The following is a 27,929-nucleotide window of genomic DNA, read 5'->3' on the forward strand; positions in this document are numbered from 1 at the left end:
AAATCTTTGGAAAAATCAAATAGAGCCCAGTCACTGAATTGTAGCAGAGCTGAACTAAAAAGACAAATGCTGGCTGTTTCTATTAAGTGAAAGCCAGCTGGCCTGGTAGTCTCTTTCTGCAAACCTTTGAAAGCACTTAGGGATTTTCTATGCTAAAGTTTATTTTAGAAAAGCTTATGTTATAATGAAAGGAGACAGAAACTACAGAAGAGAAAAGTTTTAAAAAGCAAAGGCGAAAACAATCCCAGTATGCATTTCTCACGTGAAGATTTCTCTCAGAAAGCCCGTTGGATGTATTACATATTCTGTGGCATATTCCTCTTGTCTCGCTGTGATATCTGTCTTTGTGTTTGGCATTACCACGCCTTGGAGGTTATCATGAATGCCAGTTGTGTGAAATGAGTGCAACTGACAGGACTGAAAGGCTAAAACTAGCCTTACTAGTCCATCTAGTCCTCGTTCTCTGCCTTAGGCCATGCCTTCTCTGCAAGTCTTTATGACATTCCTGCTCCTCTGATGGGAGCTGCTCACATTTCCTGCCTGTCAGTCAAAGCCTCCTCCTTGAGGAGCTGGAGAAATTCAAATTTCTCCTCTGACTAGAACAGAAAGTGCTACAAAGAAATTCCAGAAGAGTGTTAGTATTTCTGACCCCTGTGCTGGTTTTCATGTTTACTTCAGTAATCCGGAAATATACAGTTCTTTTCCTCCTCTTTCCCTATGTCAGACTAACTAATAAAATAAGTTATGAATTAAGTATATGTGCAGGAATCAATTACTCCAAGTTTTTCATTCAGTAAACCCATCAATACTGAATGATAGCTGTGTGCCTAGGCGGTGTTCTTAGGTGCTTTGGATGCAGACAGGAGAAGTTCCTTCTCTCATTGACCTTGTACCCTAGTGAGTAGAGAAGCAGAAAATAATCGAATAAATGTGTAATATGTTGAGAGATGGTAAGTGCTATGAAGAATAAAACAAAGTTAGGTGATAGAGAATAATAGGAAGTAAGGTGCCATTTCACATCTGATGTCAAGGGAAAGCCTCTCAGACAATGTTCTGTATGGTCTGAAGAATGATTAATATCCATTTTTTGGATATTTTTTGAGACAGTCTCTTCCTGTAGTCCCAGCTGGTCTGTAAGTCACCGTGTAGACTTGGCTGGCCTCACTTTCACAAAGATCTGCCTGCCTCTGCCTCCTGAGTGCTCGGATTAAAGGTGTATGCCACCACAACCGGCTGTACTTTTAGATTTGAATGGATGAGTTTACTAAGTATATAGCAAACCAAAGTAAAAGAATAAATAGCAAGTGATAGGTAGGTAGGTATATAGATAGCAAAACAACATCAAAGTGGGTGCTCCAACAGAAATTGACAGAGGAAGCCTCTTTAAGGCAGTCAACTGGAGCTCCCAGTAGAAAAGATCCCAAGCAGATCTGTGTGTCCCCTCAGTTGAGGCTTCTAAGTAAATAACAAATAGCAGCATAAAGGTAACATCATCAAATCAGGAGCTAACAAATATCCAGCAGAAACCCACTAGGGATGCCCCATTAAGGCAGCCAGCTGCAGTTTTCAATCCAGAGAGTTCTGGGCAAAGCAGAATTCCTCTTGGTGAGGTTTATAAGTAAAAGAACAAATAAAACCGACAGAGGTAACATCATTACATGGGGTGCTTACAGCATCCAGCAGCATCCAGCAGCATCCAGCAGCATCCAGCAGAAGTCAACTGGGGAGGCTGAAGCTGTCAGCTGGAGGTCCCAGCTGAACTTCCTGCTTCTCTTTCCCAGTCAGCACTTTTGTATCATGGGGCAAACCATAGTAACATTTTTTGGAAATGGTTTGCCTTTTGTTTTCAGATATACAGTGTTTTCACTCTTGGGCTGTTTTATTGTCCATCCCCGAATGGAACATCCATTTCACCCCTTCCTAAGGCTCAGGGAATATTGTGGGAGGGGTAGGAGAAGAATGTAAGAGCCAGACGTTGTACTCATGAACTCACTTTAGCTCAGGTCACCTGCACAGGGCTTTCACAAGACTGGACCAGTCAACATTCAGTCATGGCTGGGGGAGGGTCTCATGGGGCCTGACCCCTCTCTGGGGAGCTATTGGCAGTTGATGACTGCTGGGGGAGGGAGAGTCATTCTCTTCAAAGGTGTAACCATGGTGAGTTACCCATGCTCCAGTGGATAGCTCTGCTCCAGTGGATAGCTCCACACCCATGCCCATGCAGGCAGACCTGGTTAAACTCAGTGAGTCACAAAATTCAAAACAAAACAAAACCCCTTTTAAAGATACAATAGTGGGAAGAGCACTTATCCAGAGGAGGAGGGCTTTTGGTGTGGGGGTGAAGAGGAATAATAGCTTAGGGTAATGTGATGTGAATGTATTATATGCCTGTACAAAACTGTCTAAGAATAAAGTGATTTTAGAGAAAAGAAGAATGACTCTGCTGTTTTAGCGTAAATAAAGACAATGTTTGCTGAGATGGTGGGATTGGGGAAAGAGCAGGTTGATGAGGGAGGATCAAGAGTTCAGACTGGAGCATCTTTAGTTTGAGCTTCTCTCTAGATAGCCAAGAGACCACACTGAGGATCCAGCTGAGTATTAGGGTCTTGCTGAGGAACAGAAACAAATTTGAGTTTCATCAGTCTATTAAATGATGCTAAAGCCACAAGATTACAGAATGAGCAGAGAGGAAAGGAAACGTCAAAGGACTGAACTGTGGTCATCTCCAAAGCATAGAGACTGGGCCCGAGAGTGGCTGGGGAAGCACAGGAAAGTCAAGAAAGAACGTTGCTCCAGAGGCAAGCGATGGCCTCCTTCCAAGGAGGAAGATCCTCGCCTTTGCTAACTGCTTCCAGCTGGAGGTGTTGGTAAATATCGCCTGGATTTGGAAACCCAGGTCTGATCTTGATGATGGCATTTTGATGAAACAATGAAACAAACAGCTTGGCCGCAAGGGTGCAGAGGAGAGCCCAGCCGGGTGGGGGTGTAGCTGAGCTGTAGGGGCTTGCCTACCTAGCATAGGGCGGAGAGAGAGAACAGAAGGGGAGAGAGAAGAAAGGGGAGGAGAGAAAGGGAGATGGGATGGGAGGGGGGAGGGGAAGGGAGGAGAGGGCAGAAGAGAGAACAGGACGGGGAGAGGAGGGAAGGGGATGGGTGGAGAGGAGGGGGAGGGGAGGGGAGACAAAACAGAAGAGACAGAACAAATAGCAGTGTGTAAAACCCTCATGAAGGTCATATCTGGGTTTCCAAATCCGGGGGACAGCCTTCCCAGAGAGTTCTGCAAAGAAATGGAAGGAACATGCAGGAACTGGAGGAAGCTGAATGATGAAAGTTGGGGATTTCATTTCTTGAGATAAGAGCTATAATCATGTATTTGCACGCTGATAGCAGCTGTTGTCCCATAGGGAGAATATATTAATGGTAAAGAATGAGAGGAAACAGTTACAGGAAGAGGAGGTTAGAATGGAGTGTCCAAGTGGAATATTGGGAAAAGCAAATGTTCTCATATAGATGTAGGTGGGAGATAGTGGGTTTGGTGTTGGGAGACTTCAGGAGGTAGAACAAGGAGCAGAGCAATTGGAGGCATGCAGAGAAGGGCTTGTGTGGAAGAGAACTTGGCAGCATCTATGTAATTCTCACTTCCCTACATCAGTGCTGTGGGAGTTGGGGTGGAGCTTTCTGAAATGCTAGTTACCACATCCTGAAAGCGGATTCAGCAAGTCTCGGAGGCAGCCAAGAGTTGTCAGTGTTCACTATTTCCAAGCTGATGCTGATGCTGTTGGTCTAGTGACCAAACTTTGTGAACAACTGGACTGATGAAGTGGGCTGGGATGGGTGATTATGGTAGAACTAAAGGCATCTTTGTAGCTGTTAGTCATACATGAAAATGAATTCTGTCAGCGTGTTATGTGTCTTTCTTTAGTCTTGTTCTGTTAGAACAAAAGAAGAGAATTGATATCACCAAGATAACTTAGGATGCTTTCTTTACTTGGAATGCTTTTATTTCATGAAAATTATATTTGCATGTTAAATAAAAAGGACTAGAGAAACAGAAATGAAAAATTAAAAAATGAAAGTTTTGAGATTGAAGTTTTCTATTGTAGGACTTAGACGTCAAGTGGAGTAATAGACCCCTGATTTCATATGATAAGAGGAAGCATAAGCCCATTTCTCTAAAATACCTCTTAAGGGGCTGGAGCACTGGCTGCTCTTGCAGAGGACCTGGGTTCAGTTCCCAGCACCCACGTGGTGGCTAACAACGATCAGTAACTCCAGTTCTAAGGGAATCCAATGCCCTCTTCTGATCTCTGTAGGGACTGTATGCCTGTGGGGCACTTATATACATACAGGCAGAACACTCATATATATATAAAATAAAAGTAAATAAATATAAAATACCTGTGTTAACTACTATTTCTGTGATGGACTGAAGAGCAAAATTCTGAAATAGACTGAAAAACTAAATCTCCTCTTTTTTTGTATTTTATAAGACGATGTTACAAACAGAAACAAAAGAGGGATGTACTGTTCTTTGAAAATGTTTGTAACCTCCTACAGAAAAAAAGCAGCTAGGGCTGAGCTTTGGGTGCTGGAAGTAACTATTGGCCCAAGCAGTAAGGAAAGAACTCATCTGTTACAAAGAGAGCCGCAGCTCATTAATCAGGATATAATGAAAAGAACTGAGTTCCATGATCAGTTTCAAGTCAGATAAATGTGTGTAATAGTAATTGAAATACAGCATGGTCTGATATGTCTATTTTTAATGTGGCTGACTCCTTTTTTCTTTATTGAAAAACAAAACAGATTTTATTGGAGCCAGGAGTGATCCAGGATGTGTTGGCAGCTGGCAGTCACCTGCAGCTTTTGGAGCTTCTCAATTTGTGCTCCCACTATCTTATCCAGGTATGTGTGCTTGTATCATGCCAAAGTGCCCTTCACATTTCCTTCCTCTGAAGTCCCAAGTTGTCACCCCCTCCCAAGTGGAGTCCAGTGACATATAAATTGCCCCCCCCCGTGTGTGTGTGTGTGTGTGTGTGTGTACCCTATCATACTAATTTCTTCAGGAAACATGTGAGAGAATCCTTGGAATTAAACTGCACTCTTGAATCCTTGAGTAGACCCAGATGTTTTACCCTTCCTCTCTTCCCCTCCAGGTGCCCACTCCTCAGACAGCAGATTCGCCCAGCAGCCATGTATAAGCTTCCCCAGGTGGTCCTAGGAAGATAGCACTGAAAGGGTCCTGTTTGAAGGAATGTTGTTTGTCTGTGGAAATGAGCACAGATGCAAGAAAAGTAGAACAGTCAAGACTTCAGTAGCAGTAGCTAATATATCACAAAGTCACATATAATTTGTCATCATGTGAACTTCCCAGGTAGAAAGGCTGGAGAAGGAATGAGTGAGCTGTGCGTGTGCGTCCTTCCTCTCATTTGTTGGCTGGTTAGGAGCAACTCTGTGAGAGCCATGGAGAGAAAATTCCCACTCAGTGTAAACCTACTGTGTGTTTACAGATGTTTCACATCCATGTCTTACAACAAATTTGTACATTTTAAAAATAAAATGTCAGAGATTCAAAACGTACACCACTTGGTTGTGGCTGACAAGTGACAGACTTTTCTAATTCTGAAAGTCATTTTTCCTCTTGGATAAAAATTCTATGAGTAAGATATGTCTATGGCAGCCTCAGGCTCTGAGGCCATTTTATTTTACAGAGTTGAGATTGCATATTTATTTACTTATTGTCTCTGTGTGTGTATTTCTGTCTGTGGTCATGCATGAACACCGTAGTATGTATGTGAAGGTCAGTTGGTTCTCTCTGTTCACTATGTGAGTCTTGGGGATTGAACTCAGGTCATCAGGCTTGGTGGCAGTTGTCTTTTACACTGAGCCATCTTGCTGGCCCTGAGTGAATTTCTACTTTAGAATTTTCTCATTTGCCTCACTGGTCTCACTTTTCTATGCATTTTTTACAATAGTAATGACAACGAAAATAAATTTTGAAACAATAAACTGCACACTGTAATTCTACTATTGTGTGCATGTGACATACATTAGTAAGTAGGAGAATCTTCTTTTCCTGTCCAGTTATTTTATTTTCCTTCATAATCACGTCCTCTAATTCTAAATTTATCTAAATATGCTCTAAATATGCCCTTTATCCTTCACGCCTGCTGCCCACCAGATAGTTTCCAAAGTGTTTTCTTGTGTGCTTCAAGGCAGCCTGGGAAACTGGAAGGAGTGCTTCCCAGGGCGAAAATGTAAGGAATGTCAGCCATGTTCACCTAAGGAGGAATTCAAACACAGTGCATGAAATTTTTATCATCATCCCAACACATTTAATCTAGCTGCAAATGTTTAACCATCTTGCCTTCCTCCTTTTCCTCTCAATATTTTTGGGCTGTATGAGAAGGCTGTTTTAAATTCCTTCCTGTCTGTAGCCAATGGGATCACCTAGAAAGCTTACGGGACTTAGAAAGCATGTTTAACCTGTGAGACTGAAATTAGTTTTGCTTGACATTTCTACGTCAAATGCTACTACTTGAGCTTTGGTTAAGCATCACTGCATTCACTTTTTCTATGGCAGATAATTATCAGTGACACATATTGATGGGAATTTGGTTGTGATGTTAACTATCATCATGTATATTGCAAGTAGTGTGCATGCATTTATAGTTACAGTTTTTAATAAATAAGAATTCCAGATGAACACTGTAAGTTCATGTGTATTTCCCCCTGCTCTATCAGATGAAATTGTTAGATCTAAGTAACTGTGCTTTGCGATGTAACTTCTGAGGTAAAAGTGTTTTGTCTATAGTTACATTTTGTGAAGAACTATTAGTTAGGCCCCTTAATAATGATTACAAATTTGCTTCCAGTTCCTTCTATTATGCAACTTTTTCTTTTTTTATCTGTGATTATTGCAAGATGTTGAACTTGTAGAAGGAAACTGACTGTATGAGATCCAAAACCAGGTATGTGTAGAAATTATAGTACTTCCGTCTTTTAAATGCATATATTCTGCTTCTGTCAGGGAAAAAACCTACCAGATTGGGTCAGTCTACATTTATATTATTTTATTCTTATATAGTCTTATATGTATTTACTACTTTGGCAATATTGCTCAACTGATCTTTAATTTCATATAGAATAGTTTAGTTAAATGTATTTTAAAAATTATAAAATCAAAACTTCCCAGTGCTTAAAATGTACCAAGAAGTTGAACCCTCTCTCAGTTGCAATGTGTTTAGCATCATTGTTTGATACTTTGTCCAACTGGGAGTTCTTGAAGCTATTGTCCTCACTAGGATGTCTGCTATTATTTTTTTGCTCTTAAATTTCCCTTCTTTCTTTGATGAAGGATAGACTCCTCCTCTAGGAACCTGTAATTCTCCAGAACTCCTTTTAAACCTGTCCAGGGATAGGAACCTGTAATTCTCCAGAACTCCTTTTAAACCTGTCCAGGGAGAGCCCCTTGGCAGAAGCTCCCTGAGCCTCCCCAGCCGGCAGCTCTTCCTTTGGTCTGAAGGTCCTCTGAACACAGCAAACGCTGCTGCTCTACAACACCATCCACACCCCCAAAAAGAAAAGGGCACTTCAAGGCCACAGTGTGGGCATTGGATCGCACCTTTTTTAAAAGATCCACAGCCAAGATACAGTCAAAAATAAAATGTGAGTGTTTCTCTGCTTGTCCTTGCCCCTTGGGCTCCTCTAAAAATTTCTCAAAAAAAAAAAAAAAAAAAATGAGTCACTTTGTAAAAGATCAATTACTGTCTAGAACGGGTCCTGTAAAGTGCGTGAATGACCTTGCTTTTCAAATTGTGCGTTTGCACACGTTCCATTCACTATTTTAAATATTGTTAAGGAAACCCCTGGAGATCATCATCCAGAGTTATCAGCTACATATGTCAAAATTCTGATGTACCCACTGTGCCCACTGGTGTACTGAACTGGTGTGCAAACTTTTTGAATCTGGTTTGATTTCACAAACCCTTTTTCCCCAGCTAATTTTTGTTCTTTATGTGCTTGGTTGGGGTTTTGTTTTTGCTGTTTGTTTTGTTTGTTTGTTTTTTGTTTGTTTGTTTGTTTGTTTTGAGACAGAGTAGCCCAGGCTCACATCTAACTTCTATCTCAGCCTTCAGAATATTGGGCTTATAGGCATGTGTCTTTACACTCAACCTTCTCAGGTGATTTTTGGTTAACTATTGAACCTCACCTAAATCCCACATAAATATTCAAGCTTAATATATCACAACATGCCCTAGGAGTACCACTGATCTATTTGTTGTCTAGAACTTTGGATGTCTAGACATCCAACTTAGGTAGAGTCACTCACCCCCGATTCTTTGAAGTTCTTGCCTTTCTTTAGACCCTCACCATTTTTGCTAAAATGGTGATGACTCCAATTACTCCTAAGAGGTTTTCTTGTCCCAGTCTTTATCTATGTCAAAATACCCCTCCCCCATTATTGTTTTCTTTCCCAGAGAAGGGAACCAACATTTCTGCAGGACCTATCGGTGCTGAATGTTTTGCAAGCACTCACATTTCCACCCTACCGAATAATGCTTTAAGGCAGGTGGGAGTTCTTTTTATAGATGGAAGAACTTAAATTCAGAAGTAAGAGACTGACTTAATTCCAAAATGTTCACCAGCCACCTGCTGGTCCTTCCAGTATGGTTCCCTACAAAAGGCCTTCCCCTGATCTCTGGGGCCAGGCCTGCTCTTTCCTGGCCTCCCTCCAACCAAGCTGTCTTTATTCTAGATCCTAAGGCAGACGTTACAGAGAGAGGCTTGCTGCTGTTAGGGGAGAAGACCTGGTGAAAGGCGATCCCCAAGAGCAGACAAAGGTTTTCTGTCCCCTTTAAATTGTGCTGAAGGGTCATGAGTGGGAACACACAGACACACGGGCACAGATACAAAGTCCTCTGCTGACTCATAAGATCAGGAATGTTAGCCATTGGATTTAGTCTTGTATGCCCTGAAAGTGGCCCATTAGGCACTGCATGCTCTGCCCGGGACACCATCTTTTGTTGTTAGCTTTCTGAAGGGGGAAAGTCTTGTACATTTTGTGCCACTTCCCCCAAGTGACACATTCTTTTATTTGATTAATAGTAGTGTTCCTTTGGTTCACCAAGTATCATAGCCTTTATAATGATGGGCAATTAAAATTCATTAATAAAAAAGACCATTGCATAGGCTTCTCCAATAAAACCACCAAAGTAGTGGCATTGCTTTTGATGGAAATAGCCATCTAGTATCTGTGCTGAGGCAGCAGGTGGCAGTGTGAATCCACAAGAATTCAATAGTTCATTTAAAGCGAAAATCAGGACAAAAAATGGAAAGAAAAATTATTTATTTTGCTACATATTAGTCTTCTGACCTAATCAGTAAAAAAGTCATTATTCACACCACACTGGGCAATATGCATTATAATTTTTAACAAATAATAGGAAACTATTAATGTGTTCACAGGAAATACAGTTTTGTCTTAGGCCTCTATGGTCATTTATCACCGCACTTTGTGAAATCACTCATTTGTTCTAATTTGAATGTAAATGACTCTAAGGTTTTACAAATAAGGTGACAGACTCACATAAATGTAATTGCAGGGTTCATCTCCCTCTTTTTATATATCACTCATTAGGTTATGAATTAAATACATCGTATTAAACCAGGGGCATGTCCAATGATGATATTGTAATGGCAAATTACTCCATGCTATTAGAGGTGTATTTTTTATTCATGGACATTAATTTGTCATTAAGCGGCATTAGTTTAGCACTTTTATGTGGAAGACGTGACCTGCAAGAGGAGGCATGCTGCTGGGTTCTGAGAGGAGAAGGACTCCAGGGCTATAGGTAGAACATTTTATCTCTGCAGGGAAGATATGCAGGGCGTTGTTTCTTGTTTTGTTTGTTTTCATCTTTTACAAGCGTTCCATAAATCACTTTCCCAGATTGAAGGTGTTCTCTTTATAGTAATCACACTAGATCATCTAGTAAATAAAGCCCAGATTCTTACCGTTTAGTCACTGGAGAGCTGAGAAGTAACCTGAAGTGAATCTTGAGCACCCAGCTCCTCTGTGACATGCTTTTTCAGCATCCCGTGTCTTTATTTAGTTTTACACTCAATGGGCTACACGGGAGATTGGTCCTTTTCTCTCTTCAGTGAAGGTACAGATATTTGAAGAACTTTATTCTCTCGTGGGAAAATTCTAGGCAATTTTGTTCCTATTTTTATAAACAGTAATTTTGTAACTTTTCTTTTAATCAAGAAAATATTTTTTTAGTTTCAGTTTCAGAGGCACTGGTCCTTGGGATACAATCTCCAAGAGTGAAACTACCTGCAGGCTACTTTTGCATCATCCTGCGCAGGGTTGACTCTGCTTAGGAAATGTCTCACCACTGTATTGTACTGGGGGCTGTAGTGCAGGAGCTCACCTTGCACACATTTCAGATCTCCTTTACCTCCTTCATGTTGCATACACTCAGTATGTGTTAAAGGGGCAAAAACTACTTCAGTAAATGTTATCTGACTTTTAATATCCATATCTTAAATAATGATAGGGAAAGTGTGCAAGCACTTTCCATTAGTTTTACACACTGAGTATATTTTTTTCAGTTGGAAATCCTTTCTGTGATGATTGAACTTGACACTGAGGAGCTTACATATTTTATCCTATTATAGATTATCATTTTTAAGCTGATTAATATAACAATGACTCATAGGTTATCTCTTCTAAACAATGTGTTATTGTAATTTTAATTATTAAATTAGCAGTATCATCTAAATACATAATATATGGTGGCTATTCTAAATAGAATAATTTATCCTCAAGTTGGGAAGTTATAACTCACCCTCATTTTTTCCAATACTGAGCCATTTTTTTCTGTTAGAAAAGACAGATGATTGTGCCCACATATATATTTAATGCACATCAAATGCATTAACTGTATGCCATCCATGGTCCCCTAGAGGTGATACGCCTGTGTTTGGAGTATGTTAAGTCTAATGTGTGGAAAATATATTACAAATGGTTTAATCTTTTGGATTTTTCATAGTGAAAATGATCAGGAAAGAATAGAAGTATATCAAACCTAAATCATAGCAATTACTAATTATTTGTTCTAATCAGGAGTATTTGCCATCTAGCATGGGATAATCCAAAATATCACATTTGCCATTATCACTTAGATTTGGCTCTGAAATGCATCATAAGGTCTTTAGTAGACATTTTGGGGTCCCACCTAAGTTTTTCATATACTATTGTGTTGGCCTTCGTGCCTGAAGCTCGTGACAAAGGATGCCAGCAAGTGACTGATCAAAGACATGCTGCCTGGGTCAGGAAGTCATTGTAATTTGCAATTTAATTTATTTTGGGTAATCTAGGATTGATTATAACTTCTTTGTGAGTTTTAAAAAAGACGACAGGAATCTTGAAGGATTTTTCTAATATTTATAGTTTCCATTTTAAGCTAACTTGTTAGCTAGGCAAAAAAAAAAAATAACTGCATGCATTTTTCTTCTCAAAAACAAAATTCTTCCTATGTTCTATAGATGCTGTAGTTCAGAATCAATAAACGAAGCAAACGAATATCAATCTCACTTCCTTCCATTATTGCTACTGGGAAATTAGGGGTCATTAAAAGGAACTCTGAGTTTCATTTTAGATGCTCAGCCTCCCACCCAGCCCCCACTGTGTGGCCTATTCTCTGGATCTTAGACACCTTCCGTTCCTGATTACATCCTTTTCCTCCCATGTTTCTGTGGTTTCAACCTCTTCTCCACTGGTACCTTCCTTTCAGTTTAAATAATGTGGGAGAAATTTTTCTTCCGTTCTCCTGACTACAACCCTCATCTTAGCTTTTCTTCCCAAATGAGGCTTTCTTACTATGTATTCACTTTAGCCCTCCTGAGCTCAGTCTTCTGTCTTCATTACTCCAAAGCTTCTTAACTGTCAAGTGCAGTGGGTCTTCTGTAATGTCTTTGCGTGATTCCTCTAGGACCTTTGGGCACACGTTAGTTCCGTTCTTTGCTGCCCATCTCCTTTCTTTAGGATCTTTCCTAGTTCTGCTTCCATTTAGTTCTTGCAACAGAACCTTCTCACTGTCCTCAGTGATGGGAACTATGTGTGGTGCTCATCTCTTCTGCTCACTGCTCTTTTACTGTGGTCTCCTCAGCCGAGTTCCAGCTGTGTGTTCTGCAAGTATTTGTACCTAGCATTCCACATACCGTTCGAGTTTATCTTCACCCAGTCGCACCTGCCTGCCGTTCCCCATTTTGCTAAGGGACCATCATTCTTCCAGTTACCTCCTCAGAAACCTTGATATTTAAAGATTTGGGTACACGGAAGTATCTATACGAAGCCTCCTTCTCATGGATACTGTTTTGTTGACAGGCCTTTGGTCACCCAAATAGGAACTCTTAGACTGCTCCATGACTTAGTGATTCTGACTCCTCCATTTTACTGATTTAGCCTCTTAAATAGTTCTCAAATGTGCTGCCTTCTCTTCTTGGTGTTGACATCATTAGTTCTGCTTTCTTTTCCCTGGATTTTTGTGCAGTAATGTAACCCTGCTCTCCCTGTGGGATAAGGCTAAACAGTATTGGCATCTACTTTTCTGATCTTCAAAACAAATTCTTTCCCCGAAATGCAATATAGCTCCCCATCTACTGACTGAAAACTAGTTGTTCAACCTCAGCCTTTGTATTTCTTATCTCCTTAATCTACTCTGCTCTTTCTTCCTCCAAGATTAGCCTGTCTTATCTCCAAGGCACTACCTCATTTTGACTCTTTCTCCTGGACATGCAGGCGCTAAAGTGCAGCAGCAGGACTCACCCCAGAACCCCTGTCTTCCGTGCTCAGTACACACCTCCCTGCCTCTGTGGCTCCCTCTCCTGATTTCTGTTATCACTGCCTTAATCCAGATACTTGTTGCTTCCATCCTGGACTAAAGAAAATTCTTGTAAATCAATGAACTTCACCGTTTTCCTCCTGAAGTCTTTCTCCAAAGTTCTGATTGATTTTTTAAAAATAACTTTAGTTCATGAAATTTTTCTGAAAACTGACAAACTTGTTTTCAATATTACAATCATTCATTATTCAGTGGTTCTCTGTAGCCTTCAGGGTAAAGTTAATTCCTCTTAATTTAACAAAGGCTGTTTTATTACTACTCACTTCCTGTCTCATTAGTCTTTTTGTGTGTGTGACAATTTACTGCTTTTCTCAGTCTTTGTGAACTTTGTGCATTTCTCCAAAGGTTTTTACAAAGCCCTTCTATGTGGATTATTTTCCCCTTACTTTGTCATCTTCTAAACGCCGAGTTAACTCCAAGCACTTGGCTTACATGTATCCCCTTTTCCACAGTTCCCTGATTAGTTCACCCAGATCAAGATAACGTTCCTTCCCCTTTAATTGTGAGCAACCTTCCAGTAGCCGATCACAGTGCATTGTTTGTGTCTATCGCCTCTTGTTGACTTAACTCCCTGTGATATAAGTTCATGACCCAAAGTTATTCAACCTCTTTGCCCCTCAGATAAGATATTCTTTAAGGAATCTACCTCTTAGGGTTGTTGGAGGATTCAATGTGATAGCATGGACAGTGTGTCCTACAACAAAGACCCTGTAGTAGTAGGTGCTCTAGAAAGCAGAGCACACATGGTGGGATGCTTCCTTGTGCTCATGTGCTGATTCAGCACTGGTGAATTTTGAAACAACATTTCGCAGCACATGTGACTAAGGCCAGAGTTATTAGTTCCTAATGATAGCTATGTTTCTATGCTTCTCCACACTAAATTTTTAGCTTACTAGAAACTTTACCAAGGAACAATATAAAATTATTCATGAGCCTTAGCTATTATGCATACAATTGATTATGAAAATGTACCAGTAACCTAATTGTAGAATTCCTCTGTTATATGGCACAAATACATTTAAATAGGCCTTCCAAAACTGCCAGAATTAGAGCATGCTGTTTTTTGTGTGTATATGTTTGTTGAATTGCTGGCAATATTTTGATTTTATTTAATCAAACTATAGCAAATGTATGTTTGTATTAATATGTGAGTATATGGTTACTTAAGTTTTCCAGACATATTTTTATGTTTGTGTATAAACATATCTCTGTATATATTTATACATGTAAAAATATGGGTTTATATTATCTTGTCATATTGTAAATAAGCCTGACCTGCAGAGCCAATGAATTGCTTATTTTTTTCTTCCTAAACAATTTGACTTCATCCTGTCAACTCCAAGGTAATATTGAGAACACTCACAGTCCCTTTACATGCATGAGAAACATGATACTTTATTTCCCTGCATGATTCATTCCACAGCTCTTCAAAAGGTTGGATTGTTTTTCTTTGTTGACTTGTGTTAACCTGCCCCAGCCCTTGCTGCACATTCATGCCAGCGCCCTTTCCGTTGCTCCTTGACTGCTGCAGTATAATCCTTTCCCACAACGCCAGGTTGGGTAGTCGTGTAACATCTTGATTTATAACTAGGTTGTAATCCAAATAGGAAACAGGTGGAATCACAACTGGGTATGGTGCCTTGGATATTAATGGCTTGGCTCAGCAGTGGAATTTCTAAAGCTGTAGACACTCTTTTTGTCTTAATTATGCATTCATTAAAAGCTTTTATACCCAACAGAATAAAGTAAATATTTTTTGATCTCCATAGTGTGCTCCCAGACTGTAGATTTGCACAGCAGGGTCTTGATAATCTGAATAAATTGTATTTCCCCAAGGACTTTATCTTTCAAATAAGGTCATAAAGGAATGCAGCTCCCCCATCTTTGGATTTGTCAGTGTGCCTTTTCTGCTCTGAGTAATACGGAGCCTGAGAACCAGAGATGTTATAGTAACAGACATGTGCTTGTGGTCCAGTATAATGCTTCAATCTGTTCTCCTTGCTTATCTCTGAAGTATTTTTTTAAGCTCAAGGACCATTTTATTAGAACTTGAGAGAAAAACAAAAGCACAGGCAGGCTGTGCAGCTGCTGGGAGTGGGGAGAGAGGGAGGAGGAAGAGAGAAAGTCACACCTGAGTTTGAACCCAAAGAGGCAGGCAGGCAGTTAGGCGATTCCAGGATGGAGGTCTGCATGTAGTTGCATGGGAGTTGGAAGGTCTTCAGAGAAACACCAAGAAAGCCCAGAGGGTCAGGGCAAGCATTTGTCGGATTTTGGTTGGTATCCAAAGAAGACATAGAAGGAGGGAAAGGGAAAGTCACCCATTTTTGGTTAGACCTTGGAAAAACAGGCAGGCTTAGCAGTGTAAGAAACTGCTGTTAAAGTACTTTTAAATACAAAAGAAATTCATGATTTTACTTGGCAACTATGGTTTTGCTGATATTTATAGAAAACCCAAATAATGTTAGACACTGTTTCTTTCTCCATACCTAGTCAGTAAATAAAATTGATACAAGAGGCAAAGGGATAGTTTAAACACTTGACAAAGTTTTTAAAGATACTAACAGTCCTGATAGCTGTTGGATGGTTAGACTCAATTCTCTGGAAGGATCTTTACATATATTTTTGAAGCCCTTATCGTGTACCTAGAATAGAATATCACTTTCCTAGTTTTCAGAGAAAATTGGCCCTAAAGAGGTTGCCGACTGCCTGGGGACATGTAGGTGAATTAACTTCAAATCAGGCACTTTTACTACAGTTCCAAACTAAAGATATCAACAGTGCCTTGAAACTGCAATGATGAAGACAAAATTATAAATTGAAATAAATGGACACTGGTTGAACTTAACAATTTTTGTGAATCATAAAAAATAAGATATCAATACATCTGATATTGATGATAGCAGGAAAATAGCATCCTGTAAAAATTTCTGCTAATAGTTCCCCTGCCTGCCCTGCCCTCCTTTCTAGGCTGTTGTATTCAGTTAACATTGCCAAGAGTGTTCTTTTAAAGTTGCTGAAATAGTAAAATGTTTAATACAGTTATTTAGTATTTAATAAATCATCTTTAAATTTTTAAAAATATTTCAATATTTTTTTGAGTGGGAGAATCCGTTTTAGTGTGAACTAAGAATCTGAGCAATGAAAGCTGAATTTTCAAAGGTATGATCTTTTCTTGCCTTCCATCAATTAAAAGTTGCCAAGTAGGTATTCTATGAAGTGATAAAAGAAGATCTAAAGAAATAAAGAAGTTATCTATATCTTTTCTGCACATCTGGGGAACAGGATCAAACAAATGACATAGGCAGCTAGTGCTATTAAAAGTCAGACAAGGAATAGTCCTACAAGCTGGAGTGCTCTGCCTTCCCAAAGAAATGGAATCTGATCTGGGTTGTCCTCAAGAGGAGGATTATTATGCTGTAGAATTTTCCAAGCCTTTTAGCCTGCTAATTCAGTCTTTAATGCTTTGTAAATAGTAATCATCTGGGGTTAATAACTCTAGAATTTTCCTTTATCGTTTAAAGGAAAATTATTAGATAATTCATCTCTGCCTGAAAATGTATGCTATAATTTTGGCAAACACCATGCACATTGGATTTTTCTAATCATCACTAAAACCAAGATTCTTTTTCAACATTCATGGGAGAGAGAAAATATTTTGACGTAGTGCTGATCAGAAGACCCAAGATGCTCCATGGAAGCTAGCCCTCATGTATCACAAGTGGGCATTCTTTTTTGTTTATTGATTACTTGAAAAAAAATTTCTGTTACTTGGGGTTGAAGGGATGACTTGGTGGTTAATGTGCTTGCTGCTGTTGCTTAGGACCCAAGTTCTGTTGCCAGTATTCATGTGGTGGCTTGAAACACCTGTAGTTCTAGCTCCAGGGGATCTGATGCCCTCTTCTGGCCGCCATGGGCCCCTGCACTCATATGCACATAGCTCCTCCCCACTGACACAAGCACATATGCACATAATTTAAAAAGTAAAATAAATCTTATTTAAAAGGAAAGCTCTGTTACCTAGACAGCATCGTGAGAAAATTTCTTAAGCTCAGATCAAGTGTTTGAGTGCCTCTTTTTCAGTGACTTGTGGGATATCTGCTCACTTTGCTCGGTTGTTAAGTGATACTCTTACCCAGACTGTCAGGTTTTTCTTCCATGTGTAGTCACAGATGTCACCGCTGTTTACTATTTTTTCACTCACAATGCAATTTTTACTTAAATTCTGTCAGAAGAGCATGTGATTGGGATATTGTAGGATTTGTAAAACTTACTTTTTAGTACAAGTAGTTCCTGACTTATGATGGCTTGACTTACTGGTTTTCAAGTTTACCACGGTGTAGAAGCACTATACATGCAGAGTAAGCCATGGTTTGCTGGGCTTCCCCTCGGTTAGCCATGTGCAATATGAGAGTCTCTGGTGATGCTAAGCAGTGGCAATTAGCTGCAGCTCCCAGTCAGCCCCACAATATCTAGGGTCAGAAACCCATAGCCTGTAGAACATTAGATGCTCAACAATAAGTTTTGGCAGGTTAAGTATATAATGCATTTTCAACTACTATATTGTTCGATTTATAATGGATTTAAGGGAAGTACCAATTGCTGAGTCAAGAATCATCAGTTGATTTGCTAGGGATATTTTTAATAGTTGGAAGATAAGGTCCACACAACAATTACTTAGTACAAATTATTTGGACTGTGATCAGATGTACAAAGTGTGGACCATTAGTTCAGTAGGTAACAAAGTGTCCAGGCTGCTTACTATACCATACTTGCTCTCAGTAAACTGACATAACATTTTAATATCACTTTGAGTTAACTGAGAATCAAACCAGCAAATTTTACACATATTCAGACCCTTTCTTCACCTCCACCCTTCTAACCCCTGACTTCATGTCTTCTATTGGTATTTTTCTTTTTGTAAAGGTCTATCAAGTCTAATTTATGTTCCCAAAATGGTCTTGGCTGTGGGTCCATCTCCTGAAATCTAGTCAACCTGTCAGCATGTCACACCTTAAAGAAAACTGAATCTCCCTCTCCTAGCAGACCTTCAAAGAAAAGCTAATACTTCTCAAATTATTCCTTAAAATAGAAAAGCACTGAACACTTCCAAATTCTTTCTACAAAGTCTAATACCAAAACCAAAGACCCAACAAAATAAAGAAAAATATAAGTCAATCTCTCTGATAAACATAGTTACAAAAAAAGGTCGATAAAATACTCACAAACCAAATCAAAGAACATAGAAAAAGATTATCCACCATGACCAAGTTGGCTTCTTCCCAGAAATGCAGGAATGATTCAACATATGTAAATCAATAAATATAATCCACCACATAAACAGTCTCAAGAATAGGAACTGCATGATGGTTTCATTAGATGCAGAAAGGGTTTGGAATAATTTTAAACAGCTAATTTTTTATTTCATATCAAAGGATCACCTTTAATTTAGCATAGAAAAAGTCTGAAATCCTATTCAACTGTTCATCTTAAAGGTAAAAATTCTGGAAATCAGCATGATACTACTGTTTACTTTAACTTTGAGAAATATTTAGTATTACCCCAGTCCAAATCGTAGCTTTCCACACTGATAGCACATATTGTTAATGTTTATTTATTTTTTCACAAGTCAGTGACATTCTCAGAACTAAACGAGGGAATATGAGAAATAGCTGTTGTTGAGGCTGAGCTTTCCACAGGTATTCCTAATATTAACTCAAACCATCTCGATTGGCTTTTCTGACTCCTGTCAGTTTAAATAGGACCCCTAGATATCAGGCAGCATGTTGTGGGGCAGGCATTGGGATACAATTCAGTAAATGTGATCACAAGATGACAAATACATCCTCTGTTTTATATGGCTTCTGGGACAGCGGTATGATTAAACTGCAGTACTGCTTGGGCAAATAGCTACTGACATGTTAGGGAGCCATGGCTTTAGTTGAAACTAAGACAGACCATGTTTTAGAATCTTGACTGTGTTTGAATCTTGACTCTCAGCTTATATTGCAGTGGCACACAGAGCTGGGCTGTGTGTGATGGGCAGTACATATGTAGACTCTTGTTAGAAGGCTACATGTTTCCTACCATCCATGAAGCACAGTAGAGTGCAAGTATACTGGATCATGTGGAAGCATGATTTCAGGGAGAAGCTCACTGTTACTCTACAGAACAAAATCTTCATGAAAATATTGGTCATTTACTGTTATCATTTGCTTACCTGAAATATTGAGAAATACCTTGGAATTTCTTACCAGTTACAAAACCTACATGAGGCCCATGAAGGGACACCACAAAGGCCAAGACCGTCATTCTCTTGCTGCCTTCCCTGTTTGGGGAAGATCACAGTAAAGTAACAGGATCAACCAAACCCCCAGCCTTAAGTGCTTTCTCGCCCTCCTGTCTTAACCATATGATCCTTTGCCTCAAAGATATGATTACATTTGACCCAATGTAAGACAGTATCTAGATTTCTTGTGCTTTTCTTGCCCCTAATGAAATTCCTAGTTTATCTGGGGAATGATTCTTTTAAGGATTTCTTGGGAATAAGCCATACAAAAGACCAAAAATAGAAAATTTCTAAGTTTTAAGAATTACTGAGATTGGAGAAGTGCTATTTATTCTATAGCTTGTGCAGAGCCCAGTTCTGCACAAGCTATAGAATAAATTTTGTGGCTGTTTTGTTATTTAACTAGTCATTCACATCGTAAGAAATAAATAGAAGGGAAAGAGAAGCAAATAGCCCTAAACCAAAAGAAAATAAATATTATTTAAAAACATTCCCCCAAAAACAACAATGTGTGCACTGTAATTCTGAGTGAAACAAATTTCAAATGGGAAGCAATGTGACAGAAATCAAACCTTTTTAGAAGAAAAAGAAGGGTTTTCTTTTACTCAAGAGAGTTTCCTGTTGCTGAGATGTCATTTTCATTCAAAACTCTTGCCTCACTTTGTGCTTCATTTTTAAAATCACAGAATGTAAGAAACTGAAGTAATCTTATAATTAGAGTAAACATCATTTGAAAAGGCATTAAAATCACTTGATAGAAATAATTCCTTCTTGAATTGAAAACAAAGTTGGGGTCTGTTAATATTTTCTCTCACAAAAGGATGATTGCACCGTACTTGTCCATCGGGTCAACCTGTGCTCTCGTTGTACTTGCCCAGTGTTGCCAACTTGAATCATCACCAGTTTTCTCACATGGAAAATTGGCCACTGGCTTTATCTTTGATTGTACATGTAAGGCGGCTGCAGAATGAAGCTGGGGTAATCCCAGCAAACTGAGTCAGGAAGATTGCATAATTCAGGGCCAGTGAGAGATACAGAGCGAGTTCCAGACTAGCCTGGGCTACAGGGTGAGACCATGTTTAAAAAAAAAAAAAAAAAGCCAGAAAGAAACAAATGAAGGTGAAGGAAGCTAATTAAATATGAATAATGGCACGATTTGAATGAAGTTTAGAACTGCATAGAGAGAGTTGAAAGATTACCACAATAATGCAGGTTACTGCCACAACCCTTAATTTCCTCCCAGAACTTGAAGGTAAGACCTTATTGCCAAAGACAGAACATACTTCAAACACAGGGCTTGGAGCAATGAAGCTGGAACTGACCTGGAAGCCTCCTCCTCCTCCCTGAAGACTAGCTGTCATAGTTCTAGAGGACACTATGCAAACTGCTAAGGGAGAAAATCAACCAATGGTCCAACCCGGATGTAAAGTCTAATAAGCACAACAACTGGAACAGTGAACTATCTCTATTGATGCAGTAGTGACACTTTTATCTAAGGGGTAATCAACAGCTATCTAACTGGACTCTTAGAGCCCTCTTAATAGGAGAGAACTCATGGGTGGCACTGTAAACATAGCCAAATACATATGACTAGAGAGGTCATAGACCCTAGAGAAGACCTACCTCTGTCATATCTGTAGACAAATGAAATTTCTTACTGTATGCTAAATATGGATCCTTGTATTTACAGACAAATATACCATTCACCACTCATCAAAGAAGCTTTTTTTTTTGCAACAGATGGAGGCTATTACAGTTCTACAACTGACCACACACAGAATATATATCTGAGAGATGCCCAGCTCTAAGTGACACATCTACAGTGGAACCTCTACACCTAAGGCTCAGGGAGCATAGTAGTATGGGGATAGAGAGAACACTAATACATTCCTCAACTATCACAAGCAAAGCTTCTTCATACCACAGAGTGTGATGCGCAAAGAAGGCCACAACTGGCCAAGGTGTAGAGAAAAAGAAATTGCGGAGTTCATTCCCCTAGCGAGGACACTTAATTAAACCTCAGCCACCCATGGCTCGGGGACCACTCCAGAAAAAGGGGCAGAAAGATTGTAAGAGCCACAGTTGGTGCATGAACAGAAGGAAACAGAGGCTTTCAGGTCATATGAAGTTGCAATGATGGTGACCGCATGTACAAGACCCATGCCAACTCAGACAAAAACCCAGCGTAGAACTGGGGAAATGGGCAGCTGGAACCACCCTCAGCTGAGGAGCTATTGACAACTGATTACTGAGCGGTGAGGAAATGTTGATCTTTAAGGGAGGGACTATAGATAGGCTGACTAGACTCCAGTGGATGAAGTTGCACTCAGGGACATCTGAGTACAGATGCTTGTCCACATAGGCCTTAACATATTTGACAGAATACATGAAATCAGCCGTATGGGCGTGTGGATGGGGTCTAAATTTGATTAAGATCTATTATATGGTCACAAAACTCAATAAAAATATACATTAAAAAATCCTGAGATTAAAAAAAAAGCCAGAAAGTAGAAAGCAAAAAGGAAAGGAGGATGAAGAAGAAAGATAAAAGAATAATGGCCTGGTTTGAATGAAGTTCGGAATTGGATAGGCAGGTTGGAAACACAAAGAATAATGTGTCTTTGTTTATAAGTAAGCAGAGAATCCTTGTGGACATTTCTTCATTAAACACATATATTTAACATCTTCTACCTAGTGAATACCAGGATGCCTGAAGAATGAACTGGAATTTCTGCTGCCCAGGGGCTTAGCTGTGTTGGAGGGAGATAGCTCTGTCATCAGGGTGCTTCAAGTGTGTGCTTGACATCTGCAGAGGGCGGGGGAGAAGCATGAAAGAGGATGCAGCCAACTTGGCCTGAGCCGGTGACGCTGAAAAGGTGAAATGAGTTCATTGACTCATTCGAATTCGTTCATTCATTTGTTCATGTACCTGGCACTTAGAAGAGTATACCAGTGAGCAAAGTAACTAGGTCCTCTTCCCAAAGAACTAACTTACTGGAGGATAGAGAGAGGAGACAAACACATAAACACAGGCAAAAGATAATTACAGATAGGCATGAGTGTTAAGAGCAGATAAAGTGAAATAATTAAGGTGTCACGTGGAGATGGAGGGGGGCCGTGCTGGGTAGGATGTTCAGGCAGAAAAGAAACAGGATTCTTCATCCATAGCAAATTAGCACCTGTTGCTTCCTTAGTCTGCAACATTGTTCCTTCAATTTCAGCATTATCTGGTTTTTAAGTGTAGATTTTATTATTAACATAGTTATGGCAAGGCCAACAGATCAGAAGACAATTGCTATCTAAAAGATAGTTTGGCCTAGTGAGATGACTTAGTGGATAAAGACACTTGCTGCCAAGCCTGATGGCCTGGGCTCTATATGAAACAGGAGAAAGTGGGTCCCCTAGAGGGCTCTTCATCTCATTCATTTAAGAATGGACCCAAATGGAAGCTTTTACAATTTTATTAGAATCTTAAAGAAAAATCCTCAGGGCAAGCGAGCTGGTCATCTTGGCAGCTGCCTTGAGGAGGTGAATGGTGGGAAGAAGGAAAGAAAGCCATGGAGCCAGGCAGGGTTAGAGTAAGATGGCTGACTCCCAGCTACATGGCTGGGAGGAGGAAGCTTTAGAGAAAAACTGAAGAACTACAAGATGCTAGGGGCAGCCCAAAGCCTTAGAGACAGCATGTTTAGTAAAAAAGGCATGAAGAAGAAAAGGAGAAATTACACCTTTCTGAAAGAAAGAAAGAAAGAAAGAAAGAAAGAAAGAAAGAAAGAAAGAAAGAAAGAGAGAAAGAGAGAAAGAAAGAGAGGAAGGAGAGAGAAAGAGACAAAGAAAGAGAGAGAAAGAAAGAGAAAGAAAGAAAGAGGAAAGAGAGAAGGAGAGAGAGAGACAAAGAGAGAGAAAGAAAGAGAGAAAGAGGAAAGAGAGGAGAGAGAAAGAGACAAAGAGAGAGAAAGAAAAGAAAGAAGGAAAGAAGAAAGAAAGAAAGAAAGAAAGAGAGGAAAGAGGGAAGGAGAGACAGAAAAGAAAGAAAAGAAAAGAAAAGAAAAGAAAAGAAAGAAAGAAAGAAAGAAAGAAAGAAAGAAAGAAAGAAAGAAAGAAAGAAAGAAAAAGAGACAGACTTAGAGACACCTACATGACAGCGGCTGGTCCAGAAGTTCTGTGGCGATCCATGCTAGTTCCAGGCAGGAAAAATTTGCTACCTCATTAACACACCAGGTATTCCACCCATTTATTTAGCATAATTTAAGGTGAACCTGCCTTCTTAGGAGTAGTTCTATCACCAGGTAATTGACCAGTGAGACTGGAAAAGTGAGTCTTCCAACAGATAGACTAGACATTTTATAATCTGTACTGGTTAAATTTATGGGGCTTTCTGCTACTTTAACATATCCTTGGAGATTGCCATGGTGGACAGAGAGATGTGGCTCCTACAAGTTGTCCTTTATATGTATGCTGTGGCTACATGCATACACAAACACACTCAATAAATAAATATAATGTAAAAATGTTAAAGCTAATTTGTTACTCATAATTTCCAGGAGTAGAGGATGTGCTACCCAGCACAGCCCCAGGGTGGGTCAGGAGACAGAGAGAAGGAAAAACAGTAGCAACAGTCTTCATGATGGTTTCTGTAGGAAGAAGGAGTTAGGCAGATAAGTAGGCTTATAATTGCAGATTTGAGAAGTTTCAGTGGGCCCTGGAGTACTTGGACGTCTCTAGTCTAGTATTTAGCTCTGGGATGATTAGGATAGGGGGACTTGGTCTCTTGAAGCATAAAATCTCAATTGAGACTGTGGTTCAGAGTATAGTTCCTGGATGGGTTAGTTTGCATATGAAAGCTATTTACTAGTTCTAAGAATGGCTGTACCTGGGAGTATCTCCCTTGTTGGGAGATACTCAAATGACAGCATCCAGAATGTAAAAATCAAGGCCTGGAAGATGATGGCTCAGCCAGTAGAGATGCTTGCTGGCAAGCCCAACAGTCTGAGTTTAGTCCCTGGGACCCACATGCCCTCTGACCTCCACACAGAGCTCTGTCTCTTTCTTCTCTGTCTCTATCTCTGTCTCTCTCACAGATACATACACACATGAACACAAGTAAATAAATGTTTAAAAGCTTTTTAAAAAGTTACAAAAATTGAAAGAATTGATAAAAATTAAAAACCTAGTGGAGGGGGAGAATAAAAAATATAGTCAATATACATCTCCCATCCCAACCCTCCCTTCACGAAGTCAGCTATCAAGTCCATATGCTTCCTTGGCAAATAAAGCCTTAGGAACTTTTCATTCCAGGTCAAACTCACACTCCAGTCACTCGGCCTCATCTCTTACCCTTTGTAACGTTTACCTCAGTTATAATGTCCCATTTGTTGGTAAAGGGGTGGATAAGGTGATAGGCAGACAGATGCCTCTTCCCAAGAACGATGTATTCCACTAGGACTGCACAGGATTTTTAGCTGCAGTGGAGTCCCTGTGCCCAGGGTGCTTCTGCCTTGTGTTGTGAATGTGGGGGACATTGTCAGGGCTAGAACCAGGCCAGGGTGGGCAGCATTGCTATTCTGCAGGATGAGAAGCAGATCCAGCTCATGGAAAGCTGTGCAGTGTCATGAATTTTGACATTTTCCTATAAACAAATAGGACTCTATTACTGCGTTTTAAAAAACTCTTATTTATTTATTTATTGCTTATATAAAAAGGAAATAAGGGGGCTGGAGAGATGACTCAGCATTTGAGAGCACTGTTAGCTACCCACATGGTAGCTAACAACCATCTTTATCTCCAGTTCCAGGAGTTCCGACACCCTCTTCTGACCTCCACCACAAAGTATAATGGGTACACTGGCATATATACAGGTAGTACACTCATACACACAAAATAAAAATAAAAAATAAATTATTTTTTAAAAAAGAAACAGTTATAGAATAAGTGTTAGAGGTTGATGGGGCCCAAGGAATGTACGGGCATTGACTTCCTGGCTACTTCATGCTGAAATTGGGACATGGTGGAAGCTAAGGTCAAGACTTCTCCCTCTTTGTTGGGACTTTTAGTTGGAATTTTATCAAGTTTAAAGATTAGGAAGAACTGATTTCAAATATTGAACTCCTCCATGAGAATAGAGAGAGCTTTCAATTTTTCCAAGTCTATTTTTTAAAGATTTTCTTGTGTGTATGTGTGTTTCCTACAAAAATGTAAGTGCACTGTGTGCATGCAGTGTCCTCTGAGAACAGAAGAGGTTGCCAGATACCTTGGAACTGGAGAGTTAGAGACAGTTCTGAGCTGCCTGTGGGTGCTGAGAACCAAACCCAGGACCTCTGCAAGAGCAGCAAGTGCTCTTAACAATCGAGCCATCTCTTCAGCCCCTGTTAAAGTCTATTTTTACGTCTTTCAGTTTTAGTTACACAAGCTTTGTCATTTCATGTTAAATTTATGCTTAGATATTTTATTCGCTTTTAAAAACTCTTTTGTCTCTTCTTAGCCCATTTCATACATGCATGCAATGTATCTTGATCCAGTCTGCCTCCAAATCTTCCTCGTGCTCCTCTCAGACACCTCCTTCCATGTCCTCTTCCCACCTTAATATCCTCTCATTTTTATATTTTAAAGTACTACTGGGCTTCAAACAGTTCTCGGTGGGTGTGGCCAGTTTGTTATATAAAGAGAAAATTGAAAGTTTGACACTAGAGATAAGAATGGTAATTTATGACAGTTTAGGAAGTCCATACAAGAGATGATAAAGTACATAAATAGGAAGAGCAGATAGGACTGGACAATTGATTAGACATAGGAGAGGAACATAGGTCAGTCTGGGGGTTCCTGATACAGAAGACTAGGTGTGACCATTCTGCAATAAAAGATGCATAAGATGTAAGTTCATTTGAAGAAAATATGGCTATGGGATGGATACCCAAGAGACGTCTTCTTAAGATAGGTGAGAAAATGGGTTCAGTGCTAAGGAAAATGGCTTTGTAGTAATGCTTATTAGAGAGTCGTTAAGTGATGAGTTTCCCATTTGATTCTGTGTTTTGCTTTGTTTTACTTTGTCCATCTTTTCTCACTGATCTAGTGGTGCACCTTATACTAAGACTTGGCTATCTAGAGCGGCCACATTCTTCACTTTGACCTTCTTGCATCAGTGAGGAATCATGGCTTCTAGATAGCAAGCCACAATGGTAAAATTTGTACTCTTTGCTCTGAGATGCTGCAATCTACTGTATGTGTTCCATGTGCTAAGTTGTTATGGTATGTGCTTTTCAAACAATAGCTCTGTGACAACTCTGAGTTGGTTGAATTTTTTTCATTTGTAAGTGGGGAACAGTGAAAATCCAGTAGTCGGCTTAATCATCCTATCAGTATGTGTGAGCTCTGGATTTGAATGCCCTCTGCCTGATTCTTCAGGCCTGCCTGCCAGCCTGAGTTGCCTCCGTGTGCCTGTGGTGCTATTCTGCCTTAAATGCATTTACTCTTTTTCTTTCTTTGACATACAGAAGATCTCTTTTAAAGAAGTCTAATAAGATATATACATACAAAGTTGGTAACAGTGATTATTGTTACATGATAAAATTGAGTTTTGTTTTCTGTTCCATGCTTCATGTGTCCTAGATTGAATGAAATGACCATTTATTGCTTGTTATAACCAGATGCACAATGGTACTATTTCTATAACAGCAATGATTTTTCCCCACCAATAGTACTATACATGGGCATTTAATGCATTTTTACTGTTGCCCCTTACATCCCTTGGTAGCATTAATGGAAATCTTTAAAAGCAGCATTATTGGTGCTAATTGCATCTACATGATTTCACTGAAAGTTCACAGGTCCTGTCTGCCATAAGGGGGAGTGTGTGCTGTGGCATTATCAGCTTAGGGAGGTGGGTTCTCTATTTCCCTCAGCTTCCCACTCCACACAGTTTAACTACAGAGGCAGAAATTACGCATGAATGGAATGGTGAATGGACACTTCTGATGTGCCTAGGGAGTACTGGAGATTTGGAGCATCATGTTTTTAAGGAGAAGAAAAGGCTCTCAGAGCATCTTTATCTTATGATTCATATTTATCTTAGATACAAAGATGTATCAGTGGCCTCCCCATTTGCTGTTCAGCTACTCATGGCACATGTCCACTTAGCATTGTCAGGTCAGTTAATAAACTGTAGTCCTGAAGAAGAGGTTAAAGAATTACCTTCAAAAGAAACACAGTGGGACTGAGACAATGCCCCATTGGTAAAGTGACTGGTATGCATGCTTGAGGACTTGAGTTTGTCTCCCCAACACTCAGGTAAAAATCAGATATGGCAGGGTATGTCTGCAGCCCAGCATTGGAGGGGCAGAGACAGATGGATTCCTAGAATCCAGTACTAGCCAGCCTGGCTTCTTTCAATGAGAGACTCTGTCCCCCCAAATAAGGAGAGAGATCAAGGAAGACATCTGACATCAACCTCTGGCCTTCACATGCACACACACACACACACACACACACATAAACATATACACAAACATACACATATACACACAAAAATAATTTTTTAAAGAAGGGGCCTGGTTAGATTGCTCAGTGGTTAATACAGACCCACATACACATGTGTACCCACACACGTGAAAACATTCATATACATACATGCACACCACACACCTGAAATGGAAAAATGAAATTTAAAAAATACCAAAGGAATAAATTTTAAATACCCCATTAATATAATTTTTTAAATTCCATTTTGGCCAGTTCCAGCCTTC

The 27,929-nt window shown here is 39.7% G+C and overlaps 1 protein-coding gene across 5 annotated transcripts in view; it reads left to right on the top strand.

Annotated features, from left to right (window-relative positions):
- Positions 1-27,929, top strand: part of Klhl32 (kelch like family member 32) — a 232,186-nt gene that overhangs the window by 123,465 nt on the left and 80,792 nt on the right. For all 5 annotated transcript variants that reach the window (XR_003850542.1, XM_008839609.3, XM_008839608.3 and 2 more), the window contains exon 5: positions 4,804-4,902. Coding sequence is in view for 4 of the 5 variants with exons in the window: in XM_008839609.3 (XP_008837831.1) it covers positions 4,804-4,902 (99 nt within the window). In the remaining variant the exon portion in view is untranslated. The remainder of the gene's footprint in view (positions 1-4,803; positions 4,903-27,929) is intronic.

Source organism: Nannospalax galili, unplaced genomic scaffold, assembly GCF_000622305.1.
Source record: "Nannospalax galili isolate Female #2095 unplaced genomic scaffold, S.galili_v1.0 scaffold78, whole genome shotgun sequence".
Classification (NCBI taxonomy): domain Eukaryota; kingdom Metazoa; phylum Chordata; class Mammalia; order Rodentia; family Spalacidae; genus Nannospalax; species Nannospalax galili.